The sequence below is a fragment of the Narcine bancroftii genome, chromosome 4, assembly GCF_036971445.1.
Source record: "Narcine bancroftii isolate sNarBan1 chromosome 4, sNarBan1.hap1, whole genome shotgun sequence".
Lineage (NCBI taxonomy): Eukaryota > Metazoa > Chordata > Chondrichthyes > Torpediniformes > Narcinidae > Narcine > Narcine bancroftii.
Genome location: NC_091472.1, coordinates 296,416,282 through 296,440,399, shown reverse-complemented (window position 1 = coordinate 296,440,399; position 24,118 = coordinate 296,416,282). Strand labels below are relative to the sequence as shown.

At 39.7% G+C, this 24,118-nt stretch overlaps 1 protein-coding gene across 5 annotated transcripts in view; it reads left to right on the top strand.

The window, feature by feature from the left end:
* galnt13 (polypeptide N-acetylgalactosaminyltransferase 13) overlaps positions 1-24,118 on the top strand; it is a 256,909-nt gene that overhangs the window by 147,604 nt on the left and 85,187 nt on the right. For all 5 annotated transcript variants that reach the window (XR_011356763.1, XM_069935526.1, XM_069935525.1 and 2 more), the window contains 3 exons: positions 3,225-3,432; positions 7,928-8,098; positions 16,029-16,146. Coding sequence is in view for 4 of the 5 variants with exons in the window: in XM_069935526.1 (XP_069791627.1) it covers positions 3,225-3,432; positions 7,928-8,098; positions 16,029-16,146 (497 nt within the window). In the remaining variant the exon portion in view is untranslated. The remainder of the gene's footprint in view (positions 1-3,224; positions 3,433-7,927; positions 8,099-16,028; positions 16,147-24,118) is intronic.

Sequence of the window (24,118 nt, the reverse complement as noted above, 5' to 3'; positions counted from 1 at the left end):
ACATGCACAACAGCTTAGAGGAAACGGTGCCTACTACCCTCTAAAAACGTACGGGGTTTGTAAGTTAATTGGTGCATTTTGGGCAGCGTGGGCTCGGGGCCGGAAGGGCCTGGTACTGTGCTTTTCCTGTAATTTCAAAAAAATTAAATTACACATTCATTGAACAGTTGAATTTGGAGTTTTGACATCAATTTCACCGAAAACCTTGATGGAAGCAGAAATGATATCTCTGTTTCAGTCCATCCGGATAGAAACATAGAAACATAGAAGATAGGAGCAGGAGTAGGTCATTCGACCCTTCGAGCCTGCTCCGCCATTCAACGAGATCATGGCTGATCTTAAAGTTCAGTAACCCGTCCCCGCCTTCTCTCCGTAACCTTTAATACCCTTATACTGAAGAAATATATCTAATTCCCTCTTAAATATATTTAATGAACCTGCCTCTACTGCCCTCTGTGGCAATGAATTCCACAGATTCACCACCCTCTGGGTCAAGAAATTCCTCCTCATCTCGGTCCTAAATGGTTTGCCTATTATCCTCAAACCATGGCCCCGGGTTCTGGATTTTCCCATCATTGGAAACATCCCATCTGCATCCATTCTGTCCAATCCTGCCAGAATTTTATATGTCTCTATGAGATCCCCTCTCAATCTTCTAAACTCCAGCGAGTACAATCCCAATTTGCGCAATCTTTCCTCATAAGTCATTCCTGTCATTCCAGGTATCAGCCTGGTGAATCGCCTCTGCACTCCCTCCATTGCAAGAACATCCTTCCTTAGATAAGGTGACCAAAACTGCACATAATACTCCAGGTGTGGTCTCACCAAGGCCCTGTACAGCTGCAGTAAGGTATCCTTGTTCCTATACTCAAACCCTCTTGATATGAAGGCCAACATACCATTTGCCTTTTTAACCGCCTGCTGTACCTGCATGCTCGCCTTCAGAGACTGATGTAGAAGTACCCCTAGGTCTCTCTGCACTTCCCCATCTCTTAATCTATTGCCATTCAAATAGTAATCTGCCCTCCGGTTTGTATTATCAAAGTGGATAACCTCACATTTATCCACATTGTAGTGCATTTGCCATGTATCTGCCCAGTCCTTCAATTTATCCAAATCACACTGGAGCTTCCTGACCCCCTCTTACGTGCACACAACCCCTCCTAGCTTAGTGTCATCTGCAAATTTGGAGATATTACATCCAATCCCCTCATCCAGATCATTAATGTAAATTGTGAACAGCTGGGGTCCCAGTACAGATCCCTGTGGCACCCCACTGGTCACCGCCAGCCACTCAGAAAAAGAGCCATTTATCCCAACTCTCTGTCTTCTACCTGCCAGCCAGTTCTCAATCCACATCAATACTTTTCCCCCAATCCCATGAGCCTTGATTTTGGAAGCCAGTCGTTTATGCGGGACCTTATCGAAGGCCTTTTGGAAGTCCAGGTACACCACATCCACTGGCTCTCCCCCATCTATTTTACCTGTCATCATCTCAAAGAATTCCATTAGATTTGTGAAGCCCGATTTACCTTTTGTAAATCCATGTTGACTCCGTCCGATCCCTTCTCTGCTAGTCATATGCTCCGCTATTACATCCTTAATAATGGATTCCATCATTTTGCCCACTACTGATGTAAGGCTCACCAGCCTATAATTCCCCACTTTTTCTCTACCTCCCTTTTTAAATAGTGGGGTAACATTAGCTACCCTCCAATCCATGGGTACTGATCCTGAGTCTATCGAGTTCTGGAAAATAATTCTTAAAGCATCTGCTATCTGAATGGCCACTTCCTTAAGTACCCTAGGATGTAGATTATCAGGCCCTTGGGATTTATCTGCCTTCAATCCCATCAATTTCCCCAAGACCATGTCCTTAGAGATACTGATTTCTTTCAGTTCCTCCCTTGCATTAGTCTCTATGTTTCCCAACATCCTTGGGAGGTTATTTGTATCCTCTCTTGTAAAAACAGAACTAAAGTAAGAATTTAATTTGTCTGCCGTTTCCTTATTCCCCATTATATATTCCCCTGATTCCGACTGCAAAGGACCTACTCTGGATTTCACCAATCTTTTCCTCTTGACATATTTATAAAAGCTTTTGCAGTCGGTTTTTATATTTACCACAAGCTTACTTTCGTAATTTATTTTTGCTCTCTTGATTAATCCCTTTGTCCTCCTTTGGTGCATCTTGAACTGGATTGCCATGCTCAGCAAAGCTTTGAAGGATCCATAGTCTTACTCTATGACTCAATTAACTGAAGCCATGGTGATCAGCTGAAGTTTGGATTTAATAAAGGGGCAAGTGTAATGTTAAGTTTTAAAGCAGCAATCATTATACTCAAAAAAGACTTTGCTCTATAGGTTGAAAAGTAGAAATTTGAGGTACTAGGTGTGTTGCAGAATATGGCTACAAGAAGGTTTCATTTTCAAGAATTACAAAAGATATTGTCAGGGAACTGGAGTCGGTAATAAACAATTGTTATTATAAAATTGTTAAGAAGAGAGTGAGAGAGGATACTAGGTTAACATCCTGTGCAGAAGTTCATTGGAGTATGTAATATTTTGACAAAGGAGTCAATTGAAGTGGAGAGTACCATGCTCATCAAATGCTTTTCCAATTTTCTTTTGAAATATCGAAAAATGGATAGATAGTGTAGGGTAGAGTGAAGCAGTCAGATTTGTGGTAATGAAAGCCAGAGCAAACTCAGCACTTTCTGTGGTTCAAACTCACATAGTTCCAACTCAAAAACAGAAAACGTGATTGTGTACATAATAGGTCATGATTAACATCATACATTTTCATGCTTTGTTTCAGTGCAAACCTATAAAGAACTAGAATGACAGCCTTGCATTTATGGTCTTGTATTCCCTTTCTAATTACAATGATCATGAAATATTTTCCTCATAATATATTAATGTCTATTAACCTGCCATATATTGGCTGTTAAAGATTACATTCGACATCACATACACACGACTTGCTACCTCACAACTTCTCTCTTGTTTTTCTCCATCATCTTACCCTGAATTACTGGCCTCTTTTGCCTCTTTTGTCAATTTACAAAGGACACAGAAGTCGATTCTGAGCAAACTTTTGGAATGAAAAATGAAATAATGAGTCTTCGCAAAATATAGAAATCTTCTATCAGTTCTTACATGCAGAAGAAAAAAAAATCAGGTTTTGTTGTTGAGTAAATTAATTTAAAACCACTTCCTTGCAGATTTTTTGAAGAAACCTTTGGAGAATTACGTTAAGAATTTGCAAGTTCCAGTGAAGATAATTAGGATGGAGCAAAGATCAGGATTGATTCGTGCCAGGCTTCGAGGCGCAGCTGCTTCTAAGGGCCAGGTCATTACTTTTCTAGATGCGCATTGTGAATGCACTGTTGGTTGGCTTGAGCCCCTACTGGCAAGAATAAAAGAAAATCGGTATGTTGCATTGATGTTTCTATCTGAAATGAATAATACATCTGTTATGTATGTTTTTTTTAAATTTTCTTCTTAAATATTTTTAAAATTCAAAACAGTTCTGGATCTAATCTCATGTTGTTGTCCCACAGGTCAGAAAGAGATTTTATTTCTTCATAATCATAAAAGTTTTGGGCATGTTTGCAATCATAGAATGATATCAAGTCCTGATGTAGGCCTCCAGAAACATCAAGGTTAAGATTAGAATAATTTCGATTTTTTTTTTCAGCCTCAATTATTTTGCTAAGATTACTGGTACTTAAAGTGTACCGTGGCATAGATCTGAAGCCTCTTGCAATCCCTTCATTTCATGGATCTTTGTCTTAGTTCCTGAGATAAGTCTCAATCATTGCACAATACCTGAAGGATCTTATCACTTCACATTCATGTTGAAGCTATCAGGTTTGAGAAAACTACATAAAAATAAATATTTTCTCTCTACTTCAAATTATTTGTTTGAAACTTCTAGTGAAATTTATCATATATTTGACAATATGTGCATTTCATTCAAAGAAACTAAAACATGTCAATTTTATGTACGATTGAAATGCTTAAAATAAAAGCACATATTCAGGGCGACAATAGCAAATATGAAAGGGCATCTGCATAAGGTAAGGGGAGGAAAGTTTAGGGGGGATGTCATGGTTAAGTTTTTTACACAGAGAGTAGTCATCAGTGATTGAAATGCATTGATGAGGATGGTGGTAGAGGCTGGTGCAATAGGGACACATTTTAATGCACATTTTAATGCAACAAAAACACGGTTATGGGTGTGAGGTAGGTAAAGTTAGATGGTTGAGTACATTTATGTAGGTCGACACAACATCATGGGCTGAAGGTATTGTACTGTGCTGCAATAGTCAATGCTTGATAGAAGAGATTTCAAAAGCAAACTTCTGAGTAAAACTAAAGTATTCGTATTTTGAATTTTTGATTCTGAAATGCAAGGCTCTCAGGATGAAATTGTATATATTGAATTGAAGTTGCTTTTTTTTGCAATATTACAATGTTCATAGTATGTTCTCTGGATAATAAATGTTTGGCAGCTAATAATAGAGAAAAATTGTTTGATTTTTGTTCAGAAATGGGAAAATGCCCATCAAATGCTGACTTAGAACATAAAATAGTACAGACCCTTTGGCGCACTGTATTGTGTCGTCCTAGTTTAAAAAAATAGTTTCCAAGGGATGGGTTTAAAGATAACCACAATTTGTGCTGATTTTAAACTTGGGTTTAATCCCATGTTTTCAGTTAATTTTAGTTTTTTTCTCTCTCCCTTGTTTTTCATGTTATTTAAACTGTCTCAGTCTTTGTTGACGCTGCATTAGAGCACAGGGCCGAGTCAAAGAATTGATCGCTATGAGCAACGTACAAAGTGCTGGTGAAACTCAGCAGGTCATGCAGCATCCATGGATGGCAATAGGAGGTCCACATTTCAGGCTGTTGCCCTTTAGTAAGAAATTCGAAGGGCTGCGGCCAGAACTGTCGACTGTCTTATTTCCTTCTGTGGATGGTGCCTGGATCGCTGAGATCCTCCAGCATTTCGCGAGCTTCTCCAGTTTCCAGCATCTGCAATCTTTATCTTACAATGTTTACCTTTGTTATTCCTGTGAATTTAGCTTCACTGATCGCACCTATTTCCAGTTTGCATTTCAGCTTGGATGTTTGTTCCCTGCCTTCACCGCAGAATGAAACTTTGGGATGCTCACAGTGGGCAAGTTAACTTGGGATCATGAGAAAAGTGGCTATCTTTTCAATTTTCTGTGCTTTGTTCATGGTCACAAGGTGCGATTGTCAAATGTGGAATTCAGCAGGCATTATCTGATTCCATAGGAGATCGGTGTTAGTGTTAAAGGCAAGGTTTGATAGGTGTATGGACGGGAGAGGTGTGGAGGGTTATGGGCTGAATGCGGGACTGGGTGGGAGGAGATGTTCGGCATGGACTAGAAGGGCCGAACTGGCCTGTTTCTGTGCTGTCGAGGGTTATATGGTTATCTACTTGTTGAAAGTGACAAGGATCACCCACCATAGGGCGTAAGAGATAGTTTCAAAATCCTACTTTGTCACACCTTTGTATTTCTTGTTGATCTAACCATCTTTGGACATGTTAAATTGATTTTGTTCATGGGAAGAAAAATCTATAAGCAAAGCCAATAATTTAGTATAATTTTTGAATAGAACCTTCGCTTTGGATGAATTTGATAATGTAGGCCCAAGTTATTGGCATAAATTTCTGCTCAAACGTATTTGTTACTGAAATACAAAGTCTGTTATGCATCAACACAATTGGGCAGTATTTAAATATTTTAAGATTATTTTCTTTCATTTCCTTACATATTTAAGAGTAGCTATTAGACGAATTGAATTAGTACAGTTGAAGTTAGTGTCAGTCCACCAACTGTAATCCAATTTTTAATTACATTTATAAAAAATCTTCGTAAGCATTCATAGATCAAAATGATGCAATCTTTAGAGCCTCATTGACAATAAGTAAGTGGAATTAGTTGAAAAACAAATATAAAATGCTGGGAATATGCAGGAAGTCCAGCCATGCCTGTGGGAAGAGTAAATAAAAATTAATGTTTCAGATTGAGGGCTTCGTCTGATAATAAGTGTTTGACTGGAAGCATTATCCCTGTGTCTCTTCACACTGGTGTAACCTGACCTGCTGAGTATTTCCAGCATTTGATGTTTTTATTTTAGATTTCCAGTATCATTTTCTACTTTCACTTTGCATTATGGAAATAGTAGGAATCAGAATTGTTGTTCTTTTATTGTGGAGGAGGGTCAGTTTTCTTGTAGGACTAGCTTTGAACATTTTTTTTAATATATTTATAAGCTACTTGATTTGCATTGGACATAATCTGAATTTAAAATTCTATGGTACTTTGTCTCAATTATGTTGCTTTGGTTGAAATATGCTAACAAAGCTAGTGCAGTCGTGCAGAAACTGCATGTATTTGTTCATTTGACAAAGTTAGATTTTGAAAGAGAGCTCACTGCCTTCAGCCTTGCCAGGGTCATTTTCCTTCCTGTTTGTTTCAGCACCAAGGCTGTTGACCATTTAACATTCCAATTAATTGCACAATTCAAAACATTACTTCTGAGTTGACATTTTTTTACTCCTCTGTTAAAGAACAACGGGATTTCAGTATTTTGAATGGTCCATGAAAAGAATCCTTTGCTTTTATAGTCTCTGATATATTTTAAAATTCACAGTGTTAAACCTCTTCACTGGTTGTATCCTGCTTCAATTGTCTGACCTCTGCAATATTCCACTCCTGGTCTCTCATGCACTCCAATTTCATTAACCCCACTGCTGGTAACCCCATTAACTCCATTGTCACATTATTTGGCTGTACTCCCAGAGGGTAAAAACTCTCATCCACCTATTCCTTACCATTGTATGAAACAGCAGAATTGCTTCTGGATCTATATGCTTGATTTTCAATAAGGTAATATCAAACCCATGAAAGCTTAGAAAGCCAAATATAAGGTAAGGATTCAAAGTAGAGGATACAAATTTTGGTTGATAAAATACCTTTTACTGTCTTAACACATCACTTAGCCATGCTATGTATGCAAAATTGGCTACATCTTATATCTCACTGGTAACCTCATGAATGTAACATGAAGACAGGGTCTGTTTGCTAAAACAGAATCCAGCTGAGTCAAAACCGATTGATGCGGTGCCAACCCTGAAAATTTTTTAAAAAGAATGTCTTAATTCTGGAGAAAAAAAAACATGTTGCATATATTACAAAAATATATTTTAAGATGACTCGGAATTGTGGTCCTGTAAAATATTAGAAGAAAATGAATTACATTTATAAAATAGTGTTTTCATATCCAGGAAATTCCAGTTGCCTTTGTAGTCAACAAAGATGCTTTATGATTCAACTCAAGTACACAAACAAATGAAAATCTTTTGTTTCCACTTGTTTGTCCTGTAAAGGCATAAAGTTGTAAAGTAAGTAGACATGAAATAGCTTTTGTAATGCAGGAATTGGCTGAGTCATAGAAACATAGAAGATAGGAAAAGGAGTAGGTCATTCGACCCTTCGAGCCTGCTCCGCCATTCAACGAGATCATGGCTGATCTTAAAGTTCAGTAGTCAATTTGGACTCTTCTGTTTCCACAACAGTATTAACCTGCTTTCTTCCCCCAACTCCCCCTTTGCAGTAATTTTCATGTAAATGATGTTACTTGTGGAGGAAACACTGGTTGGGACACCAGGGAAACAATTTCTACACTTTGAAATAGTACTTTCACATATATCTGACAGAGCAGAGTTTTACAGTTCATCTGAAGATTGAAATTCAACTTGTTGTATCCTGACCTGAAGGCAAGACTGAGCTCTACTGGGGCATGAATGGAATATTGTGAATGGATTAAGTTGTTAAAGCTATTGATTTTCAAAATCTTTGCCTTTAATTGCAGTTCTTTTCCTATGCAGAGAAACCGTGGTATGCCCAATTATAGATGTAATTAGTGATGACACATTTGAATACATGGCTGGTTCTGATATGACATATGGTGGCTTTAACTGGAAATTGAACTTCCGCTGGTATCCCGTCCCTCAGAGAGAGATGGACCGCAGAAAAGGGGACAGAACCATTTCTGTTAGGTGAGTACTGAAGCAGGATGAAAAAATGATGAACTAAACTTGATAAGAACTTTATGGTATTATCTCTGAAGTTGGGTGTTTGAATCTTTTCTGAATAGGTAGTTTCACTGAGTATGCAATGAAAAAAATAATTGACCCAGCATTTTGAGTCTTCAGCACCTATTTCTGCTTACAGAAATAAAATTATTAACTACCGGTAATTAAAGTCAGTGTTAAATGATTGGTCAAGTCATTGCAATGTGCATTCTCTGTACAACACTTTATTGCAATATAAGAGAAAACAGGAAGGATTATATTTGTGGGTTAAGAGAGAGCTGTCGTTGAAGTACTCAATACTTATAAAGAGCAAGTAACAGATGAGTGGGGATCTAGGCCAAGGTCCTTTTGTGCTGTGGTGATCATGGCTTCTTCCATTAGCTGTTGATCTTATGAACTGAAAGATTTTTAATGTTCAGACAATATTGTGTCATGATCCAACATTATTCTTGGATGTAAATACAGCAAAGCAAAGGTGACTTCAGAAATTTCAGATCTCAAGCACTATATATATATCTATATATATATATAGATATATATATCTATATATATATCTATATATATATGAGAGCTCTTGAGGTCATGAACTTAAAGTGATGCTGTTTAATGCTGCAGTACATAGTGACTATGCAGTGATTGTGGTAGAAATATCTCCTACTTTAATTGAAGGTGAACATTTGTTGTGGATGCAAATCACTACCGTGAAATAGAATATGCTAAAACTGTAAAACACTGCAGAATTGAAGGGCCTTTGGCCCATTTGCAATTTTTCAGCTTGTTATCTCTGCTTTGAAAATTATTGAGCTGGCTCACACTAGATAATAGAAACTGAACAGTTGGCATTTTGTCTGTGACTTTCCTGCATGTGGTGGATTTACAGATTTAAAACCAGTTAGTACTAAAAATTACACAACATTTTTACAGATGAGAATGCTATCAGAGCAGTTCTGGGGTCTCTCAAAGCAAGCTGCCAAAGTTCGGGCCGACAGGCAAAGTTCTTGGCACCAGCATTAGTTAAGGAGATTGGGTAATGTGGGTTTAGGTGAGGTATCTGGGCCCATTATTCAATAGGCTTCCACCACTCTCAGGCAGAACATTCCAGATGCAACAGTTCATTACCTAACAGTTTATCCACAACTCTACTTCTTGCCAATTACATTGGATCTATGGGCATTGCTAACTTTGCTATTACTGGAGACTCCATTTGCTCTTGAAAGTTATTCATGATTTTGAACACACTGGTAAATCCATTCTTCACCTCCTTGGCTTTTCCAATCACTCAAGTCTTACATCCCTGATACCACTCTGGTGCCTTTATCTGCAGCCTTCTTGAAACCTTGGGATCTTAAAGATTGTTTTTAGTTATTATTAATGGTTGATAGTTGTGGTGAACAAACTCATTTTCCTAGTGTCTCATTTTTTTTAAGAGTATTGAACTTGATTAAGAAACCATTTAACAGTTGTGTTTAACAAGTTTTACTCTTGTAAGGTAAATTTCCAACTTTACAATGATTGTCATCTGTTGAGAGTTGATCTGCAATGAGAGAAATAGAATTAATAACAAGTATTTCCTCAAAAGAACAGCAATTCCCTGCACGAGTTTTGGAAGCTCTGGACATTCGTGCAAATGTATTATAATATGATTCCCTATTTAGATCAGCACCAGTCAGTGAATTTCCTCCAATTACCCCCTCATGTGAAGTAGAAGATTTAAACACAGTTCATGGCTGATCTGTTACCTAAATCCACAAAATTGCCATTTACTCACTTAAATATCAAGAGTTTGTATTAAAAATATAGCAATAAGATTAACAAATGACGAATATTCATTGGTGTTTTGAGAAGAAAGACCTTACTTCCTACTATCTCTGAGTATAGAAATGCTTCTTGACTATCTTGGAGGATCTTTCCTGGACCCCACACACTAATGGCATCATGAAGAAAGCACATCAGCACCTCTTCTTACTTAGGCTTCAGGAGTTTGCAGAGATTTGGTACAACTTCAGAAATGCTGCCAAATTTCTACAGATGTGTGGTGGAAAGTGTGCCGAGCAGCTGCATCACGGTCTGGTATAAGGACACCAATACCCCTGAGCGTAAAGCCCTTCAAAAGGTAATGGACACAGCCTAGGACATCACGGGCAGAATGTTCCCCACGATCGAGAACATCTATAGGGAAGACTGCTATCAGAGGGTAGCAGTAATCATCAAGGATCCACAACACCCAGCACAAGCTCTGTTCTTGCTGCTGCCATCAGGAAAGAGGAAGAGGTGCCACAAGACTCACACCATAAGGTTCAGCAACAGCTGCTACCGTCAGATTCCTCAGCAACAAACTCAATCAATGATCTCTTTAAGGACTCTTACTTTGCACGTTATTTTTTTCTTACTCTGTATTGCCCAGTCAGTTTGTTTACATTTCTTTGTGTTTACATGTTTGCATTGAGTACAGCTTTTTTTGCACAACCATTAAGTTGTAATTTTGCCTCGTTCATAGAAAAAAAGGATCTCAGCATTGAATATGAAGTCGTCTATGCACTTTGACAATAAATCTGAAGCTTAAATCTGACACAGTTCATGATTTTGGGTTATGTTAGTCCAGCTTGATACCCAGCTGCAATTGTTTTTCCTCTATTTGCCATATTAATTATTTTAATATTTTGATAAATATTTTTACTCAGATCACACTTTAATATTACATTCTAGAACATAAGGCAGTGTTGGTGTAGTGATTAGTGCAACACCTTTACACACCAGCAATTGGGACAGGGGTTCAAATCCCGTGCTGTCTGTAAGGAGTTTGTATGTTCTCCCCGTGTCCGCAAGGGTTTTCTCCAGGGGCTCCAATTTGCTCCCACCGTTTGCAATGTACCAGGGGTGTAGGTTAATTGGATGTAAAATGAGCAGCACGAATTCATGGGCTGAAATGGCTGTTACCGTGTTGTATGTCTAAATTTAATTTTTTTTAAAAATTTGAATAAATTGAAATTTTAAATTTTAATTTAAAAAATAATTTATTTCTGTTCTCTTTTAATTTACATTTTGGGGGTCAGGAATCTTTCTTTCATATCTTCAGTGCAGGTGAATGAATGGAGTGTTTGTAGGTGGAAAGAATTGGATGCCAGTAAAGGCTCAAGCAGCACAGGACATGCCCCCAAGCGTATACACAGTGGGACAAGGGAAGCCAGCCAGAGTACGTGGCAATAATCACGTTTAGAAATTGCAAAAGATATGGATGAACCGTTCAGGTGCAGATGAGCTGATAATGGTCCAAAGGTAGAAATAGATCATTTTGGCACTGGTGTGGATGTTCAGTCTAAAACTCAACAGGTCAAATGTGATATTTGAGTACATTTGGCTTCATTTTCAGCCATGCCAAGGGTTGAGTGATAGCTTGTGAACAGTTTGTGATTCTTTTATCTATCCAATATTCAGGTATAGAAAGGCTCAGCAACAAACAAGTATTTAAAGATATGGAAGTTACTAGTGAAATCGAGCAGGTTCCATGAGCAACATTCACATATAAATTGATGCTATTTTTTTGTTAAGATGGGGTCAAGATTTAGAATATAGAGGAGACCATATTTTTATGGCTATGCCATATGTAGGGCATCAATGTGCAAAGAATGTGGTGATGGGAATATGGTGATGAATGTGGTGAAACCCTGTCCCAGCCAGATGGAATGGCAGTAGAGAGCACTGGAGGAGCATGGCTCCCCAAAAGGCTTCAGATGGGTTAAAAAGGATAAGGAGGAATATGTTACTGTAAACTCAGTTGCACAAGCGATGTTGAAATTTTATGATTACACTTGTGTCTTCAGAACTTAATTCTTGGGCTTGATATAACATTCTCCCAATACTATTTTACTGACAATTACGAATAAACTTAATGTAATTTTAGAAGATAGATGACATTGGGGGACTCTCTTTTGCTTTTCTCTCTCTGACTGACTGTAAGTCTGACCGTAACAACTGTTAGAGGCACTTAGGCAATTCCTGCCAGTGGAGAATCTCATGTTATACGACACTGTTTTATTACAATGACATAAACTGAATCTTGAAAATATTTCATTTCCTGTCTTGATCCAGGAGTTGCTCTGGAAAACATTTTGTTAAATCTTCCTCTGATCCATTTATTGTCACCAGAAACTGCTTACAGCATGTCGATTTGCATCACTTAATTGTATGATTAGTTGTCATAAAGTCCTCATGCTTTTTAATTCATCCTATAACTGATTAGACAGCCTATAAATTACTGCCATCTGTGCTTTCTCTCATTTCTCATATCCAGCCTTGCTCATTAACTTATTTTGCAAATAATTAATCCCATACATGATTATTAGCACTAATCAGCCCCACCACTCTCCCCCACGGCCTCTATACCAGTGGTTCTCAACCTTTTCCTTTCCACTCACATACCACGCTAAGTATTCCCTATGCAATAGGTGATTAGTAAGGGATTGCTTAAGGTGGTATGTGGGTTTGAAAACCACTTTTTAAATCATACCTAGTCCACATATTGTCAGGAATCCTTGGAAACAGCTGACAAATTCAGCCCCATCTATCCCTCTTGCAGTCAGGTGGTGCCAATATTAGGGGTGGAAGTCTCCCATAACCATGTAATTCCGGCACTATCAGCTTATCTCTTCCTTGATATACTGAAGGCCATTATTTTTATATATGGGTCACGTCTCCAGAATGGAGGACCATCGCCTTCCCAAGATCGTGTTATATGGCGAGCTCTCCACTGGCCACCGTGACAGAGGTGCACCAAAGAAAAGGTACAAGGACTGCCTAAAGAAATCTCTTGGTGTCTGCCACATTGACCACCGCCAGTGGGCTGATAACGCCTCAAACCGTGCATCTTGGCGCCTCACAGTTTGGCGGGCAGCAACCTCCTTTGAAGAAGACCGCAGAGCCCACCTCACTGACAAAAGACAAAGGAGGAAAAACCCAACACCCAACCCCATCCAACCAATTTTCCCCTGCAGCCGCTGCAACCGTGTCTGCCTGTCCCGCATCGGACTTGTCAGCCACAAACGAGCCTGCAGCTGACGTGGACTTTTACCCCCTCCATAAATCTTCGTCCGCGAAGCCAAGCCAAAGATTTGTTGGCCTATAAACTGCTCCCAGTGCAGTGATTGCTCCCTTCCTATTTCTGACTTCCACCAACACCGCCTCACTAGACACTTCTTCTGCAGCATCCTCTCTTTCTATAGTCGTGATATTATCCCTGACCAGTAATGTTACTCATCCTCCTCCACTCCCCCTTACCTCCCATCCTATTCCTTTTAAAACACCTAACCCCTAATGCCTGCATTAGCCAAATCTCTGTAATGGCCACAACATTGTAGTTCCACGTACTGATCCATGGCTCTAAGTTCATCTTCTTTATTCCTAATAGGTTTAAATAGACTCATTTCAAACCCTCTAACTGACTACATTTATGTCTTCTCTCCTGCCAGTCCTTCCTCACAAACTCAGAACACATTGCATCATGCTTTTCACCTTCTGCCCTATTCTCTGCTCTCATATTCTGGTTTCTATTCCCCTGCCAAAATAGTTTAAATCCTTCACAACAACTCTAGTAAATCTGCCCACTGAGATATTGGTAAGTTTCCAGTACAGGTGAAGCCTGTTCTTTTTTGAACAGGTCGGACCTTCCACGAAGTTGTCCCAATGATCCACAAATCTGAACCTCTGTTCCAACTCTTTAACCACACATTCATCTGCCTCATCTTTCTATTCCTACCTTCACTGGTGCATGGCACAGGTAGCAATCCTGAGATTACCTTCCTGGACGTCCTGCTTTTCAACTTCTTCTCTCTCTCTCTCTCACACACACACACACACACACACACACACACACCTGTCCTTGTAGCCATTGTACTTGTGTTATTACTTTTGAGTTTCTGGTTGGTCAGTGTTGATGCTGTGGCTGTTCGTAATGGCCGTGCCACTTAATGCCAAGCTAGATGATTCGACTTCCTGGTGTTGGAAAATATTTATTATGCTCTCAGGTGGAGTACATTTAAAAAAATATATTTTATGCTTTTTACTGGATTTGATTTGTTTAGTTGCTGCTCTGCCACTATAAAACCTACAAATAGAGAAAATTGCCTTTGGTTACCCTAGCTGGAAAATGTAAGAAATATTTGTCATAGTCACTTACACATATTTGGTGCATTAGTGCTGTCAGAACTTGTGTCTCTAGATCAATAATTCAGGACCATAGAATCCTAGTCTAATAATCACTCACTCAACGCCACTTTCTTCAGGATGAAGATTCATAAATGTGAAATCATAGACCACCAGATTCAAGGATAGTTTCTTTCCCGCTGTTATCAGACTCATAACGTAGTAAAATTATGTTGCTTTTGTACTGTCCCAAATGATCTTTCTCTCTGTACCTCAGTTCTTGTGACTTTTGTATTGTCCTACTCATTGTATGATGTATGAGATGTCCACTGGTCTGCTCACAAAACAACCTCAATCACTGTATCTTGTTGCATGTGAAAATAAGCTTGAACTTGAATGTGAGTGAGCTTCTGGGTCTTGCAGAAGTCTGTTATTGAGCTACTGAATATTCATGAGATGCTTATGGAAGATTGTCACGTCCATGTGTTCTTATGTGGTCTTGCAATGAAAACTGGAAAGGTACCTTGGCGAATTCTCTCCAGTTAGATGGAGGGCAGTGCACCAACATTGCTCAGAAGCCAATGTTAGATGAATTTGAGATTGTGACCCTTGGTTATTAATTCCACTGAGTGGACAAAGAGCAGTCACACGCAGCTTTTAACCCTCGAATCATGTCTAGAAATTACTTGGTGATCAAAAGAAATTGGACAAACACAGCAAAGGCATACTTCAGGAAATAGATATCACCTGCTTTGAGGAAAGGAAACCCTAAACCTCGAAACAAAACCCCACTTCAAAAATCTGAAAATGGCAAGTGTGGATTGGAAGCCTCCAAAACTTTTCTTTTTGGTACAGTGGAAATGTTAGAGCACAGAAGCTTTATTATGGATTTTTCTGGAATTTATATATAACCTGCCACCCAATGTGATGTTTTGTTATACCATTTTATTGTTTCACATGTCCACGTACGTAATGTCTCATGTATTTTCTAAGCTGAAATTAATTATTTCCAGAATCATACTAGAATGTGAAAATCAAATTTAGAGACAACAATCCCTTCTCATTAAATGTTATTTTGTGTAACAGCTTATATTAGTTTGAAGGTTACCTGCAGTGCTTCTTGTCAAAATAATCTTGCAATTCTGTTCACTGTTCCTGGATGGTCTGAGCGAACAATGTCCTGGGGGATAGCCATCCAACTAAACAAAATGCTTAAATATATTGCGTAAGTGCATTCTTTTCAAATTACAACATTTAACATGTTCCTTCTAATAGCACTATTGTAATTTCCTCAGATAGCAAGTCCAGTTGTTCCCCCTGCCCCTACTGTACTTCACTTGCTCTGATGTAACTTAAAACAGATGTCCATTTTATTCATAGCGTGTACTGGAATATTTATTTCTAAGATGTGGGGGGGGGGGGGGTGGAAATGTAGGAACTAAGCAATTCAGTGCTATTGGAATAGCTGAGACAATTACGTGATTATTACTGATGATCCTTAAAATGTACACTCTTTGTCAGCAAAATTTCCAGTTCAGGAAGGAAGAAGAAAATTCTTGCTGTTAAGGTAGTCGCTTTATAATATTTTTGCAAGTAATATTGAGAACGTCAGTAAACTTCACAGACATAAAATGATCTTTTCCAGGTCTTGAAATGATCAATATCCCTTTCATAATCTAATCCCAAGCTATGTGCATACACCATGAATTGCTGTTTTCTGAGCTGCAGTTAACGTGCCTCCTCATCCTTCTGTTAGGACACCGACAATGGCAGGGGGCTTGTTTGCCATTGACAGGGATTATTTTGAAGAAGTTGGCTCTTATGATGCAGGAATGGATATTTGGGGTGGAGAGAACTTGGAGATGTCTTTTAGGGTGAGTAAATCTTTTATGTTACTTCAACAGTTTTCGTCAGTGTGTCTTAAATTTAAACATCGAAGATGCATTGGGTCTTCGTGAATTTATGAACATCGTTGTCAGTTGGTGGCCTCTGTTGCACAATCACCACTTGGGCTTGCGCTGGTGGACGATCAGGAAATGAAGGCCTGATGATACCGGGCATTGATCTGTGTGATTCACCATTCGTCAGCTGTACCTGAAGGGAATGAAGAAACCCCCTTTTTGTTTTGGTATTGAACAGAACTGACAGTTGGCATTTGCCGAGTGAAATGTGTGCGGCCAAAGGCACCTCAAAGAATGGGGAAACCAATTAGCATGACGAAGCTTTGTGACATTGTTTCTGGCATTGAGATAAGCGTGTCAGCTGAAGAGCCTGCTAATGCTCACTGCATTAAAGCAAAGATAGAAATGAGAATTATCCTCCAAAAAACTGATGATTCCCATTGTTGCCTGCTAAGAGGCTTGCTTTATTTAAATAAGTCAGGTGTGGCCACTTTCTAATATATTTTAACCAACTTGCAAACCACATTTTTCCAACATTGTATAAGTTGTGGTTTGATCAAGTGTATGACACTGCATTGAGGGAGCTGATTTGTGTGAATCAATTGACAGGTTGTGTTTAAATAGGTTTCAGAGTGAATGAAAGAGTGGTTAAAAGAGAAAGTTTTCTTTAAGCTGTGGAAAATGTGTTTGAGGGTCGTTCACGTTCCAATGTCAATGAAAACAGAAAATATCAACAGGTGCTTTCTCTAAGAGAATGGAAACCAGGAATTATAATAAAAATGATCTGGTTTTGATTTGAGTGCAGTAATAGAATTCCTGTTGCATTTGAAGGAGAATTGTACAATATTGATTTGAAGGAAGATGATGGTCATGCAGATGGAAATAAGAAGCTTAAATCAGTTTTAGTAAAACAGAATGGTAACTTAAATAGGCAAATATGTGGTCGTCCTTTTTAGATAAGAACCGGGTCTTCCTGACCCAGTCTTGCTATCCTTCCGCATTCTAAAGCCTAAATGGTGCGTAAGCACATATTGTATTGTGAAGCTCAAGTTCCATCACCCTGGAATGACTGGCAGTTTTTGATGAAAGGCAAAGTTGGGGTGGGGGGGGGGGGGGGGGGGCGGGGTCAGGATTCCTTCTGTAAAAACTGGGTGTGTTTGAAGCCCCTTTCACACTTGCGTCCCACTAAATTTGGCAATTCAGTGTTCCAGTATAGGAATGGGGGTTTGGCTTTTCACACTTGACCACTCCTAACTGGGACATTGAACGCTTTCACACTTGCAAGGAGCCATCCCTGGGGTTAGGACTTTCTACTGGTGCAATTACCCGTTTTGCATTTGCCTGATTACAATGCCAGCGTTTGCAGACGCTGGGGATTGTACCAAGGGTAGAGGCCGCCAATCTCCAATGTGAGCTGATGTTGTTTTCACACTTGGCACTTTAAAGACCGATTGGCGTTTCATCCCTGGGATCACTTACAAGTGTGAAAAGGGCTTGATACACTTAACACCTGTTAAAGTTGATGTAAACAATAATAAAACTTTCTAAAACAAAGTATGTAAAAATCCAGTAACCATTTAGGAAGTGTTAAAGTGAAACAAATTGTATCAAATTATCGTTCTCCATGCTGGTGGTCTCTCTTAAAATGATCCAACCTGACCATTTGGAATCCAGTATTTTTTTTACATAATGGTAAGAAGGAATGATCTTACCCTAGAAGTAGGATTATTAGGGATATCACACAAGGTGGAACAAAGGCAAAGATTTGAAATGCAGTTACCAGTGATCTGAAATATGAAGTAAATACATAAAGGTGATTGGCTAACTCATTCTTATATTCCCAATGTTCAATTTATGCCATTGCTGTAATGGCAAACAAAATTTTTCTCTACCTCAAGATAGTTTCTATGTAAATGAGAAAAGCATGGCCTGTGTGATGAAGCCTTGGGATTCAGAAATGGAAGGACAAGTGTTGCAGGGAATGTACAAGCTACACTGGGGCAGTGAGGGATGATAGGATTGATTCAGAAGTGTTTTTGGTGGTCTTTTTTCCACGGTACAGTTCACTAACTTGAGGCATTTGAAAGCAATCCATATCCAAAAAAATACATTTTAAAATGTTGTCACTATTGTAATGTAACAACTGTTTTCGCAACTGATTTGTAGAACAAAAGTTGCTCAAACTGCAATTTAATAATAACCTGGAGTTGTGAGAGAGAGTAAATGCTCACCAGGATGCAGGAGAATTCTCATGTTCAAAATGATGCCTTTCAATCATTTATGTAAATTTGAGAAGGGATACGGCCTAGCTTTAACGATCCATTTGAGAGGAGGTCGTGTGATTCTATGGCATTTTCATCCTTCTTATGAGATCATACATCTTAACTGACAAATTCCTGATTCAAAGGCATTTGTGCTATCACAGACTGCAGGTAGTCCTGGATGTGAATGTGAGTCAAGTGATAAAAGAACGATGAAATACCATCAATGTCATTGCAAATAATCCTGCAGCCCATATATCCAAATGGTTTAGGATGATGGATGCATATGAATCATCTATGGTGTCTACCAACTCCTTTATGATACTTTTCTAGAATACACTAGAATTATTTCAAAAATGTCTACGATCATTCTAATGATTTTATTTGTCACATGGTTCAGATGAGAAGGATATTGATGAGCAGTGAAAATGCTTGTGATGACTAAGTGAAAGCAGAAATTTTGTAACTACATTTCTGTGTTTCCGAAACTTAGTGGATACATCATAACATAATGAACAAATTAGAGTTATATGCAATTATAATTATGAAGTGGATATGGACTATGGCATTCACAACTTAGCACATTAACCTTTAGTGGGTAGATTAATTTGGAAAGGAAATACATAATTGAATATCTTATCTAGAGACAACATTTAATGCAAATGTCGGTGCCATGCTTGTGCTTCTTCCAAATCCCTCCTTCAGAGATTTCAAAACAACTCTATTAAATCATTTGGGACCAGTTATTTTACAAAAAGAAATGATGAATGTGATGTGCACATGGTTTTGCATTGATATTAAACCCTGCTGCATTGCCAAATCAAAAATGAAGCTTAGACAGGATCCACAATGGACAAAGATGCTGGGATCCGAGAAAAAAAACTAAGCTGCCTGAGGAACTGAGCGGGTAGAGCAGTTTCAGTGGGGGGGGAGGGGGGGGGTGCGAAGGGAACGGTGACACTGCAGGTCAAAATCCTCGATGAAGATTTTGATTGCGAAGTTCCTCCACCAGGTTGTTAATTTGGCCTAAAATTGAAGCTTTAATAGAAAATCAATAAAAACATTTGGTTAAGGAAGCAAAAAAATCATGGGGTTTTGTGTATAATTATTTGCTGTTCAGGTCATTAAGTTTGAATTATAAAATGTAATCAGTACCCATCAGTCACTCTTCTAGAAGGGCATGTTGATGTATAACACTTAATCTATTCTGTCACACTGAGCGCACTTTGGAGTTAAGTCATATCTCCAAATGTAATTGGTTTCTCCAAAGCAAGGTAATTCTTTTCATGGAGCTGCTGTAATATCAGTGCTGCCACTGGTGTAGACCCCGGAGGGGAGACAGAGCACTGCTCTGCAGGATCCAACTACCTGAGCCTTATACCGAGCTCCAGACAGGCTTTAAAGCGAAGGTGTTTTTAATTAAAATCTTGTGAACGCGGGATCTCTGCCTAAGATGGCGACTCAGATTCAAATTTCAGATTTATTGTCAGAGTACATACATGACATCACGTACCATCTTGAGATTCTTTTTTCTGTGACTGAGGCAGAATTTCCACTTCCTGGTCGTGCAATGAAAAACTGTACACATGTAAACAAATAAAGAACTGTAAACAGATAATGAATGTAAACAAACCAATTGTGCAAAACAGAGGGAATAAAAATTTCAATAAAGTGCACAAGAATGGGTCCTTAAACGAGTCTCTGATTGTGTTTGCTGTTGAGGAGTCTGATGGTGGAGGGGTAGTAGCTGTTCCTGAACCTGGTGGTGTGAGTTTTGTGGCACATATACCTCTTTCCTGATGCAGGAATGAGAACAGAGCGTTTGCTGGGTGGTGTGAATCCTTGATGATTGCTGCTGGTCTCCAATGGCAGTACTCCCTGTCGATGTTCTCAATAGTGGGAATGATTTTTCCTGTGATGTCCTGGGCTGTGTCCACTACTTTTTGAAAGGCTTTACGCTCAGGTGCATTGGTGTCATAGCAGACCTTGATGCTGCTGGTCTGCACCCTTTCTACCACACATCTGTAGAAATTTTCCAGGGTTTCTGGTGTCATACCAAACCTCCGCAAACCCCTGAGGAAGTAAAGGCGCTGACCTGCTTTCTTCACGATGCCATTGGTGTGTTGGGTCCAGGAAAGATCCTCTGAGATAGTGACTCCCAAGAACTTAAATTTTCTCACCCTCTCCACTGGTTTGAATTTGCCACAGTGAGATATTGAAGATATCTGTGAATACATTGGTAAGTTGGTCAGAACTGATTTTTAATACTCATCAAGGTACTCATTCCAGGCTGGATGCTATTCTTGGAATGACTATCTTGAAGACAACACGTATGTCATTCTCAGACAGGATGGGATCATCATGGGATGGAGGGGTGCAGAGGGGTGATTCTTCACTGTTACTGACATCAAATCACGAGGAGAAGGCATTGAGTTTTTCTGGGAGAGAAGCTTTGCCATCTACTACATCACCGGATTTGGTTCTGTAGCAGATTATGGTATTTAGACCCTGCCACAGCTGTCGCGTGTCTCTTGTTTCCATTTTCATTCAGAATCTCCATTTTGCCTGAGAGATAGCCTCCTGATCTTGGCAGCAGTCACAAGAGATTGAAGACCGCTGGGGAGCAGCAGACTGGCGCTTCCAGAAACTGGAAGAAGTTGAGGAGAAACCGAGGAGATGACCCTACAAGACGGTGACCACGGCAGCAGACCAGCGAGTGTGGCTCAGCAGCAGAAGGACCCTCGCGGGCTACAAGTGGTCAATGACCCTGCAGACGAGCAGCTCACAGAAGCAGAATTTGTGAGGGTGCTGAAGGCAAGAAGGACACACAAAAGTTTGGGGATTTTTCTTTACTATGATGAGAATTCTCTCAGCAGCAGTGGAAGTCTTCCTTGGCCTACCAGTCCCTTTGTGATCACTGAGCTTACCAGGGTGCTCCTTCTTCTTAATGTTGTTCCAATCTGTTGATTTTGGTAATTGTAAGGTTTGAGCAATGTCTTTTACTGTTTTATTCATGTTTTTCATCTTCATAATGGTTTATTTGACTTTCATTGGCCCAACTCTGGTCATCGTGTTGAAACATGGCAACTACAGACTTCAAAGGTGATCAAAAGCTTAGAAGCAAGTCTAGCTCTCTTATCCCTGCACCAATGAAGCAATTAAACATACCCAAGTAATCACAAACACCTGTGAAGCCAAATGTCCCAAACATTATAACCATATAACATATAAAAATTACAGTGCGGAAACAGACATTTTGGGCCTTCTTGTCCACACCGAACCAAGTACTCTCCTCTAATCCTACCTATCTGCACCCTGCCCTAACACTTCATTCCCCTCCCATCCATATATCTATCCAATTTTTCCTTAAATGGACCCTGCTGCCACTACTTCTCCCGGAAGCATATTCCACACAGCCACCACTCTGAGTAAAGAATTTCCCCCTCATGTTACTTCTAAACTTTTGCCGCTTAACTCTTAACTCATTACCTCTATTTTCAATCTCTCCTGCTCTCAAGGGAAAAAGCCTATCCACATCAACTCTATCCACCCCTCTCATGGTCTTAAATACCTCTATTAAATCCCTTCTCAACCTTGTACGCTCCAAAGAATAAAGAGCAAATTTGCTCAAACTTTCTTTATAATCTATATTCTGAAACCCAGGTAACATTTTCGTAAATCTTCTCTGCACTCTCTCTCCCTTGTTGATATCCTTCCTATAATTTGGTGACCAGAACTGCACACAGTACTCCAAATTTGGCCACACCAATGCCTTGGACAGTCTCAACATCACTTTCCAACTCCTGTATTTTATGCTTTAATTTATAAAGGCCAGCATACTAAAACTCTTCTTCATCCCCCTATCCATATGAGATTCTACCTTCGGGGAATGAGGAATCGTTATTCCTAGATCTTTCTGCTCCACTGCATTCCTCAATGCCCTCCCATTTACTATGTCTGTCCTGTTTTGATTATTCCCACCATAATGAAGCACTTCACACTTCTCAGCATTAAACTCCATCTGCCATCTTTCAGCCCACTCTTCTCGGCAATCCAAATCCCCCTGCAGCCTTTGAAAACCTTGTTCATCATCCACAATTCCACCTATTTTAAGATCATCTGCACGTTTACTAATCCAATTTACCACCCCATCGACCAGAGCATTAATGTATGTGACAAACGCCATGGACCTAATTCAGATCCCTGAGGTACACCGCTTGTCGCCGGCCTCCAGTCCGACAGTTATCCACTACGACTCTCTGGCATGAGGGGACTCTGTAATTTCTACATGGTCAAACTAAAATGTATACAAATAATGTTGAATAAAATCAGGAATGTGAATTGATTACAAATTTAAAATTACGGAGCAGAGGGGCAAATAAAGGAAAAAAAAACATTTTGTCTCAAACCTTACGGAGGGCACTGTATATACTTATCATCATAAGCCACGCACTTATTACCTCACTGGTTCCATCAGATGATACATGAACAGAGCACAAGCAACTGGGAATCTTTGATCATCAAGGAAATAATCCTTTGGACGAGTTCATTAGTGTGCTGGGTGCTTGTGGGACTGGGAATAAAGATGAAGGTTAGGGATGGAGATTAACAAATTAACAAAGAAGATTGACAAATGTATGTGAGGTTGAGACCAAGCATAAGCAGAAACTAATAGATATGCAGTATAAAAAAATGGTGGTACTGCCAGAGCTGTTATAACGACAGCACAGCTGCTGCTTTGGACCCAGGAGAGGAGGGAGCGGAGACACAGTGCTGCTCTACAGGGCCCAATTGCTCCGAACAAATGCCAGTAGGTCCATACAGGCTTTAAATGGCCTGGGAAAGGAGCAGACGGTGTTTTAATTAAAATCCTGTCACTGTGGGGTCTGTGCTTAAGACACTGGCACCTATGCTCAGCCATGGCCATGAGGGGTTGCAGACTATGGGGGAGCAGCAGACTATGGGGGAGCAGCAGACTGGCACAAGGCACCTGAAATGGGGAGAACGCTCTCCCTGTTGAGGAGATGACTCAACAGGATGGTGATCAGAGCTGCAGACCATCAAGGAACTTGGCGTTTGAAGGACCCTACAGGTTAGCGACCACAGCAGCGGGCCATCGAAGAACTCAGTGGCTCACACGGTCTGCAGGCGGTTAGCAACTTGCAATTGAGGGCTGTGTGCTTCTGGAAACCTGTGGTTGAAGGACCTACACAGGCTGGGGGCTGCTGGAGACTGGCTCATGGGAGACAGGTATCAGAACCAGGATTCATGACCGTGCTGAGGGCAAGAAGGGCTCCAAAAGGGCCTTGGGTGCTGAAGGCTCCTGATCGTGTCAGAGGTTTGGACCTGGAGCTCGGGTTGCCAATGGATCAAATGGTGCAGAGGCTGCAAAAGCTCTGGAGACGAATCCATGGCTACTCAGTGTCTCTGAAGGGATTCTCTTTTGTTACTCTTTCTCTCTTTCTGTAAAGGCCACCAGGCAACTCTTAGTCTGCCTTGCAAAAGGAAATTTCACGTGATATTACATGACAAAGGAATACGAGAAGCAGCTGATATGTAGATTATACGCAGAAGGATTGGAACTGTAAATCTTGTTAAGATGGTGGCATTATTCCTTGATTGGAAAACAAAACTCAGCCCATTGTACCATTTAAAAATTCTTATAGAGCAATCTAACTAGTTTA